Here is a 14,828-nt window from a genome sequence, read left to right on the forward strand (position 1 = left end):
AGAAAGAGAGATGTCAAAGTGAACAATAAATAAACAAGAAAAGAGCATTTTAATTATTTAAAGAGACTTCAGTTAATTTTTTAAAAGCCTTTTTCTTGTTTCAATTAAGAACGTTTATAAGTTCTAATAACTGGTTGTAGCTTCCAGTGAGAAACACTAAGTGAACTAAAGTAAACTAAACGCATTAAAACAATAAAAAATGGGTTTCTGGATAATCATAACCATCGAATATAATCTTCTATATCGACATACTCTTCTTTCCTTGAGAAATTGAATGAACTGTGGTTTCTGATTGGACCATTTGCAGCCACTTAATGAGTATACCAGAGAGCATATAACTACAGTTGTTGGGTTACTTTGATGCTTTGTTTTTGAGTAAAAGGCGACTCAAAACGCCATAGTCGGTCATTTGGGAAATCTAGTATACTCTCTGTTTACATAAATAGACATGTATTGGTTATGGTACCATACTACTTATAAGCCATGGGTGTACTAAAGTCCAGTAAAACCACCACATACTCACCAAACGTCAACATCTAATAATCAAAAAGATAGCTTATTTACCCAAGATAAATAAAAGACCTTCGTTTCCAATATGTCCTTGTTTCCTGTCGTTTGCTGCCTCAATAGCTTCTATAAACTCAGTTTACCCCACCAAAAGGCAACCAAATGTTAATAAAACAGCTCCAAATCAAACAAGGCAATTAAAGTAGGTTGCTTTTACCTAATAAACCACAAATTGGAGATTTCTACTTGGTTTACCGGTGATGGTTCATGAAAGTGTGTTTGAGAAACAACAAACCTCCAAGTTTCTCACCCAATATCCCACCATATTGCGCACTTCAAACTTTATAATATCACCCTCAAACCACGCAATCCAACCCAATTTACCATTCCTTCAAAAGCTCCCCAATACCAAAGAAACAGCTCAAAACCTGCCATTTCATCTTCACTTTTCTCACTTTTTGCAAGCGAAATGTTACATTTTCGCACCCGTACACCAGACAACCTCAGTCGTTCAGCTCCCCACAAACCTAGTCCATTTTCACCTTCTCCAATGAAAATGCCCATAGATAAAAGCTGCAAAATTGTTGTAAATTTCAACAAAACCCACCTAAAACTTCCAAACCCGCCGGAAAAATACCTGAAACCTCTCAAAACCTCTCAAAACTTTTTAAGACCCTCTTAAAACCCATAAAATCCATTTTTATTGTTCTTTTTTCAAATTTTTCAAATTTTTCACCTTTGCATGTGTTTTTTCAAAAAAATCCATTCTTTCAATTCCAGCCAAATACATAAAACCAACAAAAACGGCGTTATTTTCTCGTATTTTCCAGTCACGGCCATTAAACATATTAATTTTTTTTTCTTGGATTTCTCCATCGTTTTTCTCCGTCTCCCGTTGATTTGCTGCCCTTGCCAAGGGAAATGCATTGGAAAATCGAAATCGGTCAACATTTCTAAACCAAAGGGAAGGGGACGTAAAAGAGACGAAAATTTAGAACAAAACAATCCAAAAATGAAGAAAAACCGACGCTTTTTGGTCACTTTAACTGGCCCTCTCTCTACCTCCAAAGAGCCTACTCTTCATGAACTAAACTCCCACTTTCCATCTTCCCCCTCGTAATAATCAAACCTGGAGATCGTAAATGGCTTACCCTGGCTTCTTTCATTGGCTGGGGCTTTGACAGAATCCACAATAGACACATTTGCCAAGACCCTGGCTAAACGCAGAAAGGGGTCAGATTTTGATGAAATAAGCTGGAAAAACCTGGCTTTTTTTGGCACAAACAAACCCGGGGCCCTAAATCAGCCTAATGCCGTTGATTTCATTCACTTTCCATTGCTTTCGTTCCCCCCTTCAATGGTGATTGAAAAGATAATGCAGCCGTACAGGAGAATATGCATGTTGGTGCCGTCAAAGGTGCCAAAAACGCCTCAAAGTACCCTTTATTCATTTTTATTTCTTGGCCATTCTTCCATTATCTCGTTTATCCAATCAGGACACATCTGCCTGGTCTAGCGCCAGTTTACGAGCCCTCCAAACCATCCATTCTCCAAACCATGCATTTTTCATTCTTCATTAATCCTATAAATCACCAGTAATTCCATAAATCCATAATCCTAAATCCATAAACCTCTTCTTGTCATGTCCCTCTCGTCCAAAGATAAAGAGGTGTTGACGAAAAACCAAACAGCTTCGGCTGATCCTCTGGACACAGAATCCGTTTCCAGTTCTTCCCTGTTGGTTGCAAAATCGTTTGGGGTTCGTAAATCAGAAATCATTGTCGAACAGGTCAATACGGTTAAAAGAAAAATCATCTTCTTTTTTTCCGTGTTTCTTTGTTTCTACATCATCAACGTTGAAGGTGATGTGCTTTCTGTGTTTGTGGGATACGCTACCAACGACTATAAAGAACACTCGTTGATGTCTACGGTGAGTGTTATAAGTGGAGTGGTTGCTTCTGGGTCGTTACCGTTCTACGCTAGACTTGCTGATACTTATGGACGTCTTGAGTTGTTGAGTGTTTCGCTTATATTCAGAGTGGTGGGTATCCTCATTCTGTCCAGAGCTACCAATGTGCAAAAGTATGCTGGAGGAGCTGCGTTGATGAGTTTTGGCCACTCAGGGACGATGATTCTTTTGCAGGTGAGTCTTTCGGATGCTTCGTCGTTGAGATGGAGGCTTTTGGCTATTGGCTTGACGTACACTCAGAGTATCATCAACACATGGAGCACTGGAGAGATCGTGACTGCTCTTTTGGGGAACACTTCATGGCAGTTTGGCGTTGCCATGTGGGCCTTCATCACGCCGTTGTTCTTTGCTCCTTTTTTTATTCACTACACTTACCTTACGCTCCAGGCTGCAAAGACAGATAAGTGGAAACAGGTGAACCACGACCAGAGAAGGATGTTCATTGAAGGATTGCCTTCGGCGGGACGTTTCTTTGATTCGAACCTTGAGAGAGTTCCAAATACTGGACTGTTTATGGAGAGAATCAAAAATAAAGCAGAGTATGTTGGCCTAGCGCTTATCCATAACGTCAAATTAGTCTTCTGGTATGTGGACTGTATTGGATGCGTTTTGATAGCTTGTGTACTTGGTCTTTTGCTTGTTCCATTGACGTTGGCTGGCGGGACATCGTCCAAATGGAAACAGGCAAAGATTATCGTTCCCTTGGTACTTGGCGTACTTCTCATTCCAGTGTTTGTCGTCTGGGAAACCAAAATCACCAAACGTCCTATGGTTCCATTTAAAGTGATGAAGAACCGTGGTATTTGGGCAGCTCTCGTGGTTAGCATTCTAGACAACTTCGTCTATGCTCTTGTCAATGGCTACGCTTACCCTGTTTTGCTTGTGGGCATGAACGCTTCCACTACAGTTGCAACCAGAACGCCTCTGTTGAATACGTTTGTTACAGCCATTACTCTTTCAATTTTGGGGTTCGTGGTTGGCCGTGTAAGAAGAACAAAAGCGTTTATTCTCTTTGGCTGTGCTATGCTTTTCCTCTCCATGGGTCTTTTTGTCCATTTCAGAGGAAGCAACGATGGACTTCGTGGGAAGTACTACCGTGACGGTATTGCCGTTGCTATGTGTGTTTTGGGTTTCTCCCAGGCCTTTTTGAACAGACTTGTGTTTGTTTCTGCCCAGTCTTGTACGAACCATGAGTATATGGCTACAGTGATGGCTATTTTTGCTGCTTTTTACCGTGTGGGCCATACGCTTGGCGGTGCGGTTTCTGGAGCTATCTGGACCCAGGAAATGTACCAGAAAATTAGATCCAAAATGGTGGAGTTTGGCGTGGACGACTCTTTGGCTGAAGAGGCTTATGGGTCTCCATACACTTATATCGAGACGTACAAATGGGGCACCAACCAGCGTAGGGCTGTGAGTATAGCGTATGCTGAGATCCAAAGGGCACTTTCGATTACTGGGCTTTCGCTTTGTGTGCTTGTGTTGTTCTTCTGTATGTTCTTGAGAGACCATCGTTTGACAGATAGTCAGAACTTGGACGACGAGAACGTGAAGGATGAAGAGTTGGAGAAGGGCAAGACAGCTGCGGATAGAGTGAAGTCGGAGGTTGCGTTTACCAACGATAAGGATTACATTTTGGATTTCTTGAAGAGGTTGGCAGGAAGGAAGGTCAAGGAGTAGTGAAGAGGGAGGTGGTAGAAGAGGTTGTTCATTAATCGTGAATAGAAGTTGAAGTGAAGGAAAAGAGTTGGTGTTGTTTGGAGTAAGTATTGTAATTGGTAGGTATGTTTGGTGGAGAGAGAGGTGGTTCGGGTTGTGGATGAAGTGGGTTTTCAATAATGATCAAAATGCTATACCTAAAACATTCATTAATGTTATTTAAATAGTGTGTGAGTAGCTTCGAATAAGTGCTTTATAGTTATAGTGGGTAGGCTGTAACTTATAGAGATACGTACCAGAAGAAGTAGAACTTATACTAGAGAAGTAACAATTAAGGAGAGAATGCAAAGAATAAAGGTACTCTTCAGTTCAATACTAAGAGAATTAAGTGATTAGCTATTTAGTTCTCAATAGCTCTAACAATTTTGGAAGACTAAGTATAGTATTTCACTTCAGTACCTCTCGTCACGCTAGCTCCTCATTACAACCAACAACCTACTTCCATACAGCTAACTTAACAAATTTCATTTTTAATTCCAAGAAAGCCACATTTTTAGTTGTATTTAATATGAAATAAGTTTTTATCTTCAAAACGTAAGTTCAAGTAGTAGTATGATTACCACCTCCAAGTCCACCGTCTTTATACCACCCATCCACCAAAACCCCATAAAATCACCATCTTTTTCTAACAGCCGGCTACCAAAAATGCTTGCAAATAGAGCTTAATCGAAACTCATTGGTGGGAAATCCAGGTAGAAACTACCAGTAGGAATCCATTTCTTCAGTCTATCCATCCTCTCATCACCAAGTACATACCCAATATCAACCAGCTCAAGCTTTGCATCTACACTAACTTCAGTAAGCCGTTATTTTGAAATCACTTATTTTTTCTGTTTCGTCGTTTTTTTTTTTTGCCTTCTACCACTGCTGATCATATAGTGTGTGAATGCCCGGTTAATCAAACAGCTCCAGCCACAACCAACCACCGTTCCAAAGCCACCTAAACACCCCAACTCCCTCAATCAGCCCAATTCTACCTAAGCAGCTCATTCATCAACTACAATGAATTACTTCCAGAAACGAAGCCAACAACCATTAATTGATACATTGAACAGTTACATATAGTACTTAAGGTCCAATGGCACCTTCTCTTCACTTCCCCATAAGATCTTCCCAAAAGTCGATTCTTACTCCCAGTGCAAACCCAAACCACCACCAATTCAAAATTACCAACCTTCCTTCCTTCCTTTCCATCCTCCACCTCGTCCACCACTTCTCTCCCTTCCTCTTCTCACTCCCACCAACCTCCTCCAAATCCTCCACCAATCTCCACACCAGAACCTTCCAAAACCCACCTAACCCTTCCATGACCTCCCCCAGCACCCCAAAACAACCCTCCGACCCTCCCCCTTTCACTACCACCCCCAAACTGCCCTCCCTGAATGGCTGCAAAATCCATATCCTTCCACCCTCCCTGCATACAACACTCCCAACCCCATCCATCTGGTCTGCGAAAAATTACCAACCTTCTTCTCCACATCTACTCTTCCTCCTGCCATGGCTTCTGGAACTCCCATTTTGGCCCTTTGCCTGTTGATATACTGGCTTTCGGGCGGCCGGACGACGGTTTTGGCAGCAGCCTGGTTTGCTGTTTTCGTCCATAAACAGAAAAAACACGACCTGAAAAGTTCTCCAATCACTGAACCGGTTAAGTCATCTCGCATTATGGAGGTGGACTTTACCAATGCGTTTACGCCAGAGACGAAAACGACGTTTCCGAAGACGGTGCCGTTGAAGAAGAAAACAAGAAAGACAAGAACTGCCAAGGTGTTTAAGGCGAAACCTGGGAAATCTGTTGGTGGTGGTGGAGGTGCTGTTTCTCACCTTACGGCTTCTCTGGTGCACTTGGAAAAGTGTCCAGTGTACATTTTTTATACTACACTTACGGGGCTGTCGCTTCGGGTGGCCAAGGCTCTTCACGAGAAGATTGCGGGTATAGATGGCGTGGAAGTGCCGCCTCGGTTGCTTTCGCTTGACGACGATGTGGACGATTTGGAAGAGTACTTCCTTAGAACGCCCAAGAGTGAAAACCCACCTGTTTACCTTTTGGTGCTTCCTTCGTACGAAACTGACTCGCCTATTGACTACTTCTTGGAGCATCTTACAGAAACGTACCAGGACTTTAGGGTGGATAAGTATCCGTTGCGTACGTTAGCTGGTTTTGCTGTGTTGGGCCTTGGAGATTCCGAATCCTGGGGCGGCTCGCAGTTCTGTTACCAGGCCAAATCTGCTGATAAATGGCTTGGAAAGCTTGGGGCTCGTCGACTCTTCCCGGTGGGTGAGGTTTGTATGAAACATGAAGGTGAACCAAAGACCCAGGACTGGATCAATGGGTTCCTGGAGCTTTTGGTGGATGAACAGCCTTTCCTTTTGGAAGATGATCCTGCTGCTTTTGATAGCGATGCTGAGGAAGCTGAAGCTGAAGCTGAGGATGAAAAAGATGTGGTGGATGTTGAAGATATGGGTGCTATTATCAGAGCTTCCAAGAATAAAGATAGCGCTGTCATGGAGCCTAAACAGATGGTTGCTGAGGATTCGCCTACTTACAAATCGCTCACAAAACAGGGGTACACTATCGTGGGTTCCCATTCGGGCGTGAAGATTTGTCGTTGGACAAAGAGTGCCATGCGTGGCCGTGGTTCTTGCTACAAGTTTGCTTTCTACGGTATCAAGTCTCACTTGTGTATGGAAACTACACCCTCCTTGGCTTGTTCCAATAAGTGTGTGTTCTGCTGGCGTCACGGCACGAATCCAGTGGCCAAGCTGAACTGGAGATGGGAAGTGGATCCGCCAGAGAAGGTTCTTTTTGGTGCTCTTGAAGGTCACTATAAAAAGATTAAGCAAATGCGTGGTGTTCCAGGGATCCAAATCGACAGATTCCAGGAAGCCTTTAGGGTCAGACACTGTGCACTTTCTTTGGTTGGTGAACCTATCTTTTACCCCCACATTAACGAATTCGTTGGTATGCTTCACGAACGTCACATCTCGTCTTTCTTGGTTTGCAACGCACAGCATCCAGAGCCCTTGGCCAACCTTGCCAAGGTGACTCAATTATACGTCAGTATCGATGCACCTACCAAGACTGACTTGAAGAAGGTCGACAGACCATTGAACTCTGATTTCTGGGAACGTCTCATGTCTTGTTTGGACATTGTGAGAACCATTCAAAGCCACCAGCGTACGGTTTTCAGACTTACTTTGGTCAAGGGTTTCAATATGACTGAAGTGGAGAGTTATGCTGATATGGTTGAAAGAGCCATGCCTTCGCAGATTGAAGTTAAAGGTGCTACCTTCTGTGGAAGCTCTACAGGTAACGGCAACCCACTTACCATGCAAAACATTCCATTTTTGGAAGAATGCAGAGACTTCTGTCGTCAAATCACTGCTGAGCTCCAAAGAAGAGGCCTTGATTACGAACTTGCAGCTGAACACTCCCATTCCTGCTGTATTTTGATTGCCCACACCAAATTCAAGATCAACAATGTCTGGCACACGCATATTGACTACCCCAAGTTCTTTGAGTTGCTTGAAAGCGGCCAGGAGTTCTGTGACTTGGACTACATTTGTGAGACTCCAGAATGGGCTGTTTGGGGCGCCGAAGAAGGTGGTTTCAATCCAAAGGACACACGTTACGACAGAAAAGCTGAGAAGCTCAAAAAGAAGCAGGCCAGAGATGACGCTGCTGCCAAGGCATTGCAAGTCCAAAAGGCCGAGTCCATCAAGGCCACCACCAACGAGTTTTCCGAACACACAAGGGAACTTTTTGTATCATAGGTTATTAACAGGGAACAAACTGGCAACCAGGGCCAGATATGGTGATGAATGTTGTAGGTGTAGAGGGAAGAGGGAGTAGAAGGTAGGGAGACAAGAGCATTTTATGGTTATTTTATTTTAAGCGAAGAAGGGTAAAATGGTATGAAAGCCATGAAATTAAGAAAGTAGCTAAAAAACTGTTATCTTCATTAGGTGAAAAAAGGGTTCTTGGGGTAAATATGGTATTTGGTGGTAGCACAGTGCATTTATGCTTATAGTATATATGCCATGAACACTACTTCAATGGTTTTAAAAGAAGCAAAATGACTCATCAGTTGTTCAAAGCCTCCGTTTGACTTTTAGAGAAGTTTATTTTATTCGATGTCAGTCAATCTTGGCCAAAAAAGGTATACACATAGATGTATGTATATACTTCTGAAGCTACAGACTACTTGTAGAACAAGCACACTGATTCCCCAATTAAGCCAGTGAAATTCTTAATAAGAACTCACTAATATACTTGTTCATTCAATTCCAGTCATTTTCACCAAAAACGGTATTCATAATAATCTGAAGCCTTAGTTATAGTATCCCTGTTTTTCACTGCAAGCTGCCTACCATAGACATACCCAACGTACCAAACCTCCACCTTAAACCTCCAATTCTTTCCCAAATTAACATAAAAGACCAAATTCCATTAAACCCGACCAATTCATAAATATATAAAAATCCATCTCTTTTTGTTACCTCCCATTATCCTTCCCTCCCTGTCGTCCCTGGCCAACCGTCCAGTGGCCCCATAACCAACCACAACCCCCAGTCCGTTGCCCCACCACGTTTCCTATAAATACCAGACCATTCCCACTAACCTCGTCCCCCTAGAAACCCCATTTTTCACCCCAAAATAAAATTTCCATCCACCCATACTTCTACTTCTTACGTCCCTCCACTCCCATACTTAAGCCATCCAGTACTGGAAATCGCACCTCCCTCCAACTACAACTACTCCCACCAACTCCCAAAACCTCCTCCAACTCCCCCACTATGCCCCCCATTGCGTTCCTTCACCCTGATCTCGGCATTGGAGGCGCTGAAAGACTCGTCGTGGACGCCGCCGTGGGCCTTCAGGACTTGGGCAACGACGTGACGGTGTTCACGTCTCACTGTGATAAGAGCCATTGTTTTGACGAGGTGGCGTCTGGAAAACTACGTGTGAAAGTGCATGGCGACTTCTTGCCGACCCAGGTCCTCCAGAAATTCCATATTTTGTTTGCTATCTTGAGACAGTTGTTCTTGGTGGCTACGCTAGTGGTGACTGGCGAGGTGAGAAAGTATGATTACTTTGTGGTGGACCAGCTTTCGTTTGCGGTGCCTTTTTTGTCGGTTTTTTCGAAACCGGAGGCGAAGGTGTTGTTTTATTGTCACTTTCCTGACCAGTTGCTTGTGAGGAAAGGTGGTTTGTTGAAGAAACTCTATAGGGTTCCGTTCGATAGGATTGAGGAATGGACTACGGGGACAAGTGACCAGATCGTGGTGAACTCGTCGTTTACGAAACTGATTTTTCATAAGACGTTCACGAATTTAGGGTATGTGGACCCGAAGGTGATTTACCCGTGTATTGATAAGACAGAGACGGTGGATCCAGATGCAGAGAAGGAATTGGCTGAGTTTTTGAAGGGGAACAAGTTTTTCCTTTCTATAAACCGGTTTGAACGGTTGAAGAACGTGCCGTTGGCGATTAAAGCATACGCTAAACTTAAGGAGCAGCACCTGGGTGAAAAGCTTCCGAAACTTATCATTGCCGGTGGTTTTGACCCTCGTGTGGCTGAAAATGTCCAGCATCTACGGGAACTCGAGCAATTGTGTGATTCCTCGGGCCTCAAACATAATACGTTTAGAGGGAGACTCGTGGTGATGCCTACATCTGTGGAAGTGCTCTTTATGCCTTCTGTAAAGACATCTTTGAAGAATGCCATGCTTAGGAATACAGAGTTGCTTCTTTATACGCCTACATTTGAGCATTTCGGAATTGTGCCTGTGGAGAGTATGTTGAATAGAACGCCAGTGTTGGCTATCAACTATGGTGGACCTTTGGAGTCCATTGTTAACTACGACGGTTCCAATTTGGACGAAGCTACAGGCTTCAACCGTGAAAACGACGTGGACGCGTGGGCATCTGTTTTGAAGGAAATTGCTTTCTCCAGTGACTCCGAAAAGAGCAAAGTCATGGGTGAAAACGGATACAAAAGAGCTACTTCTTTATTCAGTCGTGAGGAAATGAGCGAAGCCTTCTACCAGGGCTTGCTCGATGCATCTAAATCAACTGCCGATAAAGGCACTATATACAATTTGTTGGCGCTTTGGAAGATATGGGTCGGTGCCATCATCATTGCCGTTCTGGCTGTGGTCTATAAGTTGTTGGTTTAAGCCTAGGCGGTTTTGAAGATCGACTTGACCAGTTTCCAGAAATCCATCTTTTCGGCGGGGCGTTCAATCACTTGGTAATGGCTTCCAGAGCCGTATGAGCCTCGTGACAGGTCGAAAAGACCAAACATCGAGCTGCCGCCGCCCTTGTCGACTGGACTAATCTGACGAATGGTCTGTTGTCTCTCCACCCACTCATCAACCAACGCCGCAATGTTTTTAACAACTGCATCATACAGCATATCAATCTCTTTTTCTGCTGTCAACTTCCATTTATGTAAGCTGGTCGACGGACACTGCAAGTTGTAGTTGCGGATACCTCTATTCAAATCTGCCACTTTGGCAACGATATATGAATAGTTTGAGCGACGGAAAGCAGGATAGTAAATATCCTTGGAAAGATCTGGACTGCCAGGAGCCACTTTCGGTAAAAGATCACCTTTCAAAGTGCCATACTTCTCCAGTAACCTGGTGATAATAATGGTAAACCACTTCTTTTGCATATCAAGACGAAAGACCTGCTTTTCCCTTTCGACGCCCTGCTGACTATCGATCCAAGGCGGCAAACAATCCTGAGAGTTCAAAATCTCATTCACAAAGAAGTTCGTGTCGGTGCTGTTGGCCAATCGCTTTCTATCTAGAGGTTTCCCTCTTACAGTGTCCATATCTGAACCATTGAACTTTCCACTTTTCTGGTCGATCTTAGCGTTTATCCGTGCATCTGCAAGCGAACTAATCATGCCAATAGTCGTTCTAGGCGACGTGGCATCGATAAACATCGACGGTCCCATCAATCGTTCCTTATACATTTCACGAAAGTTATCCTTTTCCACCTCCTCTGGTGTTTTCGTTTTCGACACTTTATAGTCCAAACTGGACTCTCTGGCATTGGCAATCCGTTCCTTTGGAGGCACTGGCGGCGTGATGATGGTCTTTTGCCGTGGCATGGCTTTGGCCTTGGGAACACTATCTACTAGCATTCGAAGAGCAGTGTCTTCCACTTTCTCTTGACCTTTCCATGGCGGGTTCGTGATCGTATCAGCAAGTTCACGTGCTTCTTTTGTTCGAAGACGATTTTCACTTTTCACATATGCTAGTTCTTTCTGGTACTTTTGCTGGAACTGTTTGTCTGCACTGTCTTTGGAGTACTGTGCGTATAACTGGCGAAGTTTCGGGTCCTGGTCTATTAGGGAAGTTGGAGCCGAGGTGACTTTTTCATCTAGGATTTGCTGGAACCGCTCTGCAAGAGCTGATTTCGAGTTATAACGGAGAAACGCTCTGGAGGCCATGGAGGCGTTGATGTTGGTTCTGGAAAGCAGATAAGCGATGTGGATAACGGCGCGTGATGTATGGTCATGTGATGACATTTGATAATTGCACCCAATCAAGGGGATAGTGCCCGGAGAGGGGAGGCTTTAGGGGCTCTCAAGAAGATATATTAAGGGCTTTAATTCTATTTGTAAGGGAAATTATGGGAGCATCTTGTTTAGGGGTTGAATCAATTTGAAATATTACACGTGCGTATCTCCACGTGACTATATTTGAAATTCGGCTTTTCCTACTGTTCATGCTGTTCTAACAGCCCGGAAAAGTAAATACCATTAAAGAGAACTAGATAAACTTGGATAATGGTTTTCTCTGAATTTGCAGACCTCCCAGACGTGTTTTGCCTTATCATGGCCGTGTTCAATAAGGTAGTTCCTGCAGGATTTAGCCTATCTGTCCAGCTATCCAAGGACGGAACCGACCCAGAACCCTCCAGAGAAGTCGATTTTCCATTCTAACTTGATCTTAATGGATCTACTCGTTTTGGTGCCGTGGAATTCTCAGTTTTTCAAAAAGCTTACTCCCATACTGAAGTAGCGTACTTCAACCAGTCATGGTTGATCCAAAAAGCGTTGAAATAAAAGTAGACGATAGAGCGTGTAAGTAAGGATATCCAGTAGTATCCAGTGAAGTTTAATAAATTAAATACCCCCCTTCAAGCAAAACAGTGCAGTTTATATCACCACCAGCCAAGGATCCATCCCATTCTTCATCACCACTGTAAGAAGCACTGGCCATGCAAAACAAGCCTAGAAAGCAACGAACAAAATTACAAACATCATACGGCTTACCGCATTTAACCAGCCGCCAACGTAGTATTACCAGAATCTTCTCACTATTGCTGCCACCACTCACCATCTGCCCTCTTACTAATAATGCACTCACCCAGAAGCACCTACAACCACTCACCATTTCCCCCAAACCCAACCAAATCCAACCCCAAAAACAACCTTAGCCACCTTCTTCCACTTAACCAACTTCTTTAAATCCCCTCTAGTGCCCCCACGCCTCATATCCAGTGGCTCCCTCTGGTTGTCCATGTTCATGCACCATTTCCAAATGGCTGCGAAAACGCAATACCCTCACAAAAGCATGAACTTCGAGTAAGAAGTGACGAAACACCCCAGCTAAAACCGAATCCCACTATGAATTTTCCAAAAATAAATACATTTCCAAGCCACTCTACATTTCCAAAAACCACTACCGAAAAAAAAAAAAGAAAAACCACCACCAACAGAAAATACACCTTCTCTTCCTCCTCCCTCTTTTTCCTCACCATCCACTGCCTCCACTACCTACCAACTCTTCACTCCGCTGCGTTCCGTCCATTCCACCACCTCTCCACCTCCACCTCTCCATCTCCATTCCGTTTTCTTCTTCCCCTGAATTTCCAAACCCCAAACTCCCATCCCAAGGCTCCTAACAGTCTCCTTTCCCTTCTCCTTCCTGATTTGCTGGAAACTGCCTGGCCTGCACCAACCTCGAGGTCTACTGGCTCCACCGGGTCCATCTCGTCCAGATGGAGTTCCAATCCGCACCCGCCCCTGCTTTATCGGCTCGCGCTGGTAAGAGCCACAAAAAAAGCGAAGGCCGTTTACGCCTGATGATGATTGAGGTTGGTTTTGAGTCACAAAGGGAAGAAAAAGATGAGGAAGGAAAGAAAAAACAGAAAATGTAAAATGTAAAAAACAGAAAACAGGAAACACTAAAACGTAGAAATCGTAGAAATCTTAGTCTGTAACCTCCCTGGTGTCGTCTACGGGAACGTTACGGAAACCTTACGGTTTCCTGACGGTTCCCTTGACTATCAAGCGCGCTTCAAATTTTCAACTCCGAGTGCTACCGACTTCCATTGGAGTTCACGTCTTTTCTTGACTTTCGTGTCTTTCATCCTTCTTTAATCTACTACTGTCTCCATGAAGTGGACTCGTCTTGCTGTTTCGGCGTTGGTTGCGTTTGCTGTGGCTCTGCCTCATTCAGGTACTACTCCTAATATCGCTTTGGAGGAAGAGGCTAATGAGGTGCTGTCGTATAAGGCTGCGGCGAAGTTGGGCGTGAAACCGCTTGATAGTGAGGATAATCAGCCTAAGGTAGCTGGATCGCAAGATCCAGCGGCAGCTGCTGGTGGTGCTGGAGCTGTGGGATCCATCGGATCTGGCTCCGGCTCTGGGTCCGAAGAGGAAGCCCACGACGACCACGCTGCCTCCTTCTACATGGCGGTGTCTATGATCGCTGTGAGTGAAATTGGCGACAAAACGTTCCTTATCGCTGCGCTTATGGCCATGAAAAACCTGAAACTCGTGGTGTTCTCATCGGCCTTTTCTTCTTTGGCGGTGATGACCGTCTTGCTGGGTATAGTGGGCCATGCTTTACCTACACTCATTTCCCAGAGGGTGACGCAGTTTTTGGCGTCGGTGCTTTTTGTCATTTTCGGTGTTAAGTTATTAAGAGAAGGTCTTTCGATGTCGAAAGAGGCTGGTGTCGATGAGGAGTTGGCTGAGGTCCAGGAAGAGCTCGCTTCTTCTCATATGAATCACCAGATGGAGAACTTAGAAGCTGGAGGAGGCGGTGATGAAGGCGTGGCTCCTGTTAGAAGCAACCAGAATAAAACATGGTACCAGGACGCTGGGCTCCAGATCGAGAACCTTGCGTCTTTTATTCTTTCACCAGTTTGGATCCAAGTGTTTGTCATGACATTTTTGGGCGAATGGGGCGACCGTTCTCAAATTGCAACCATTGCCATGGCTGCTGGCCTGGACTACTGGTTTGTCATTCTTGGTGCCGTTGTGGGCCACGGCATCTGCACCGCTGCTGCTTGTATTGGCGGACAGCTCTTGGCCACCAGAATATCCATGAGAAACGTCACTTTGGGCGGCGCCGCTGCGTTCTTTGTGTTCGCCGTCATGTATTTCTACGACTTTTACACTCACCCAGAGGGTGCAGCAGCAGCTTCGGCGGCCGAGTAAGTACCCGACAGGACAGGAGAATGGGGTACGGCTTGCCAGACGGATGGCAGGTGTCGGCATTAAATTATAGAATATCAAGTGCTTGCTAGGAGACGGGGGATTGGCAATAGGGGAGGGTTACATTTGGTAATTGTTGAGGTATTTAAATGGTACGTTTATGATGA

The 14,828-nt window shown here is 44.4% G+C and overlaps 5 protein-coding genes across 5 annotated transcripts; 4 read left to right on the top strand and 1 right to left on the bottom strand. All coding sequences in view use genetic code 12, as the record gives it.

The window, feature by feature from the left end:
* Positions 1-2,149: 2,149 nt before the first annotated feature.
* CXQ85_005400 (uncharacterized protein) lies at positions 2,150-4,156 on the top strand (the record flags this gene model as incomplete). Its single annotated transcript, XM_025488996.1, has 1 exon — positions 2,150-4,156. The coding sequence occupies one exon, from the start codon at positions 2,150-2,152 to the stop codon at positions 4,154-4,156; it is 2,007 nt and encodes a 668-aa protein (XP_025343658.1).
* Positions 4,157-5,692: 1,536 nt separating this feature from the next.
* CXQ85_005401 (putative tRNA 4-demethylwyosine synthase) lies at positions 5,693-7,969 on the top strand (the record flags this gene model as incomplete). The annotated part of the gene is made up of 1 exon (XM_025488997.1): positions 5,693-7,969. The coding sequence occupies one exon, from the start codon at positions 5,693-5,695 to the stop codon at positions 7,967-7,969; it is 2,277 nt and encodes a 758-aa protein (XP_025343659.1).
* Positions 7,970-8,992: 1,023 nt separating this feature from the next.
* ALG2 (GDP-Man:Man(1)GlcNAc(2)-PP-dolichol alpha-1,3-mannosyltransferase) lies at positions 8,993-10,375 on the top strand (the record flags this gene model as incomplete). Its single annotated transcript, XM_025488998.1, has 1 exon — positions 8,993-10,375. The coding sequence occupies one exon, from the start codon at positions 8,993-8,995 to the stop codon at positions 10,373-10,375; it is 1,383 nt and encodes a 460-aa protein (XP_025343660.1).
* A 63-nt stretch (positions 10,376-10,438) lies between these two features.
* CXQ85_005403 (uncharacterized protein) lies at positions 10,439-11,661 on the bottom strand (the record flags this gene model as incomplete). Its single annotated transcript, XM_025488999.1, has 2 exons — positions 10,439-10,475; positions 10,502-11,661. The coding sequence occupies 2 exons, from the start codon at positions 11,659-11,661 to the stop codon at positions 10,439-10,441; spliced, it is 1,197 nt and encodes a 398-aa protein (XP_025343661.1).
* A 1,953-nt stretch (positions 11,662-13,614) lies between these two features.
* GDT1 (putative ribosome biosynthesis protein) lies at positions 13,615-14,664 on the top strand (the record flags this gene model as incomplete). Its single annotated transcript, XM_025489000.1, has 1 exon — positions 13,615-14,664. One exon carries the CDS (start codon positions 13,615-13,617, stop codon positions 14,662-14,664), a length of 1,050 nt encoding a protein of 349 aa, XP_025343662.1.
* Positions 14,665-14,828: the final 164 nt, after the last annotated feature.

The sequence above is a fragment of the Candidozyma haemuli genome (genome assembly GCF_002926055.2).
Source record: "Candidozyma haemuli strain B11899 chromosome Unknown K_2014730914, whole genome shotgun sequence".
Lineage (NCBI taxonomy): Eukaryota > Fungi > Ascomycota > Pichiomycetes > Serinales > Metschnikowiaceae > Candidozyma > Candidozyma haemuli.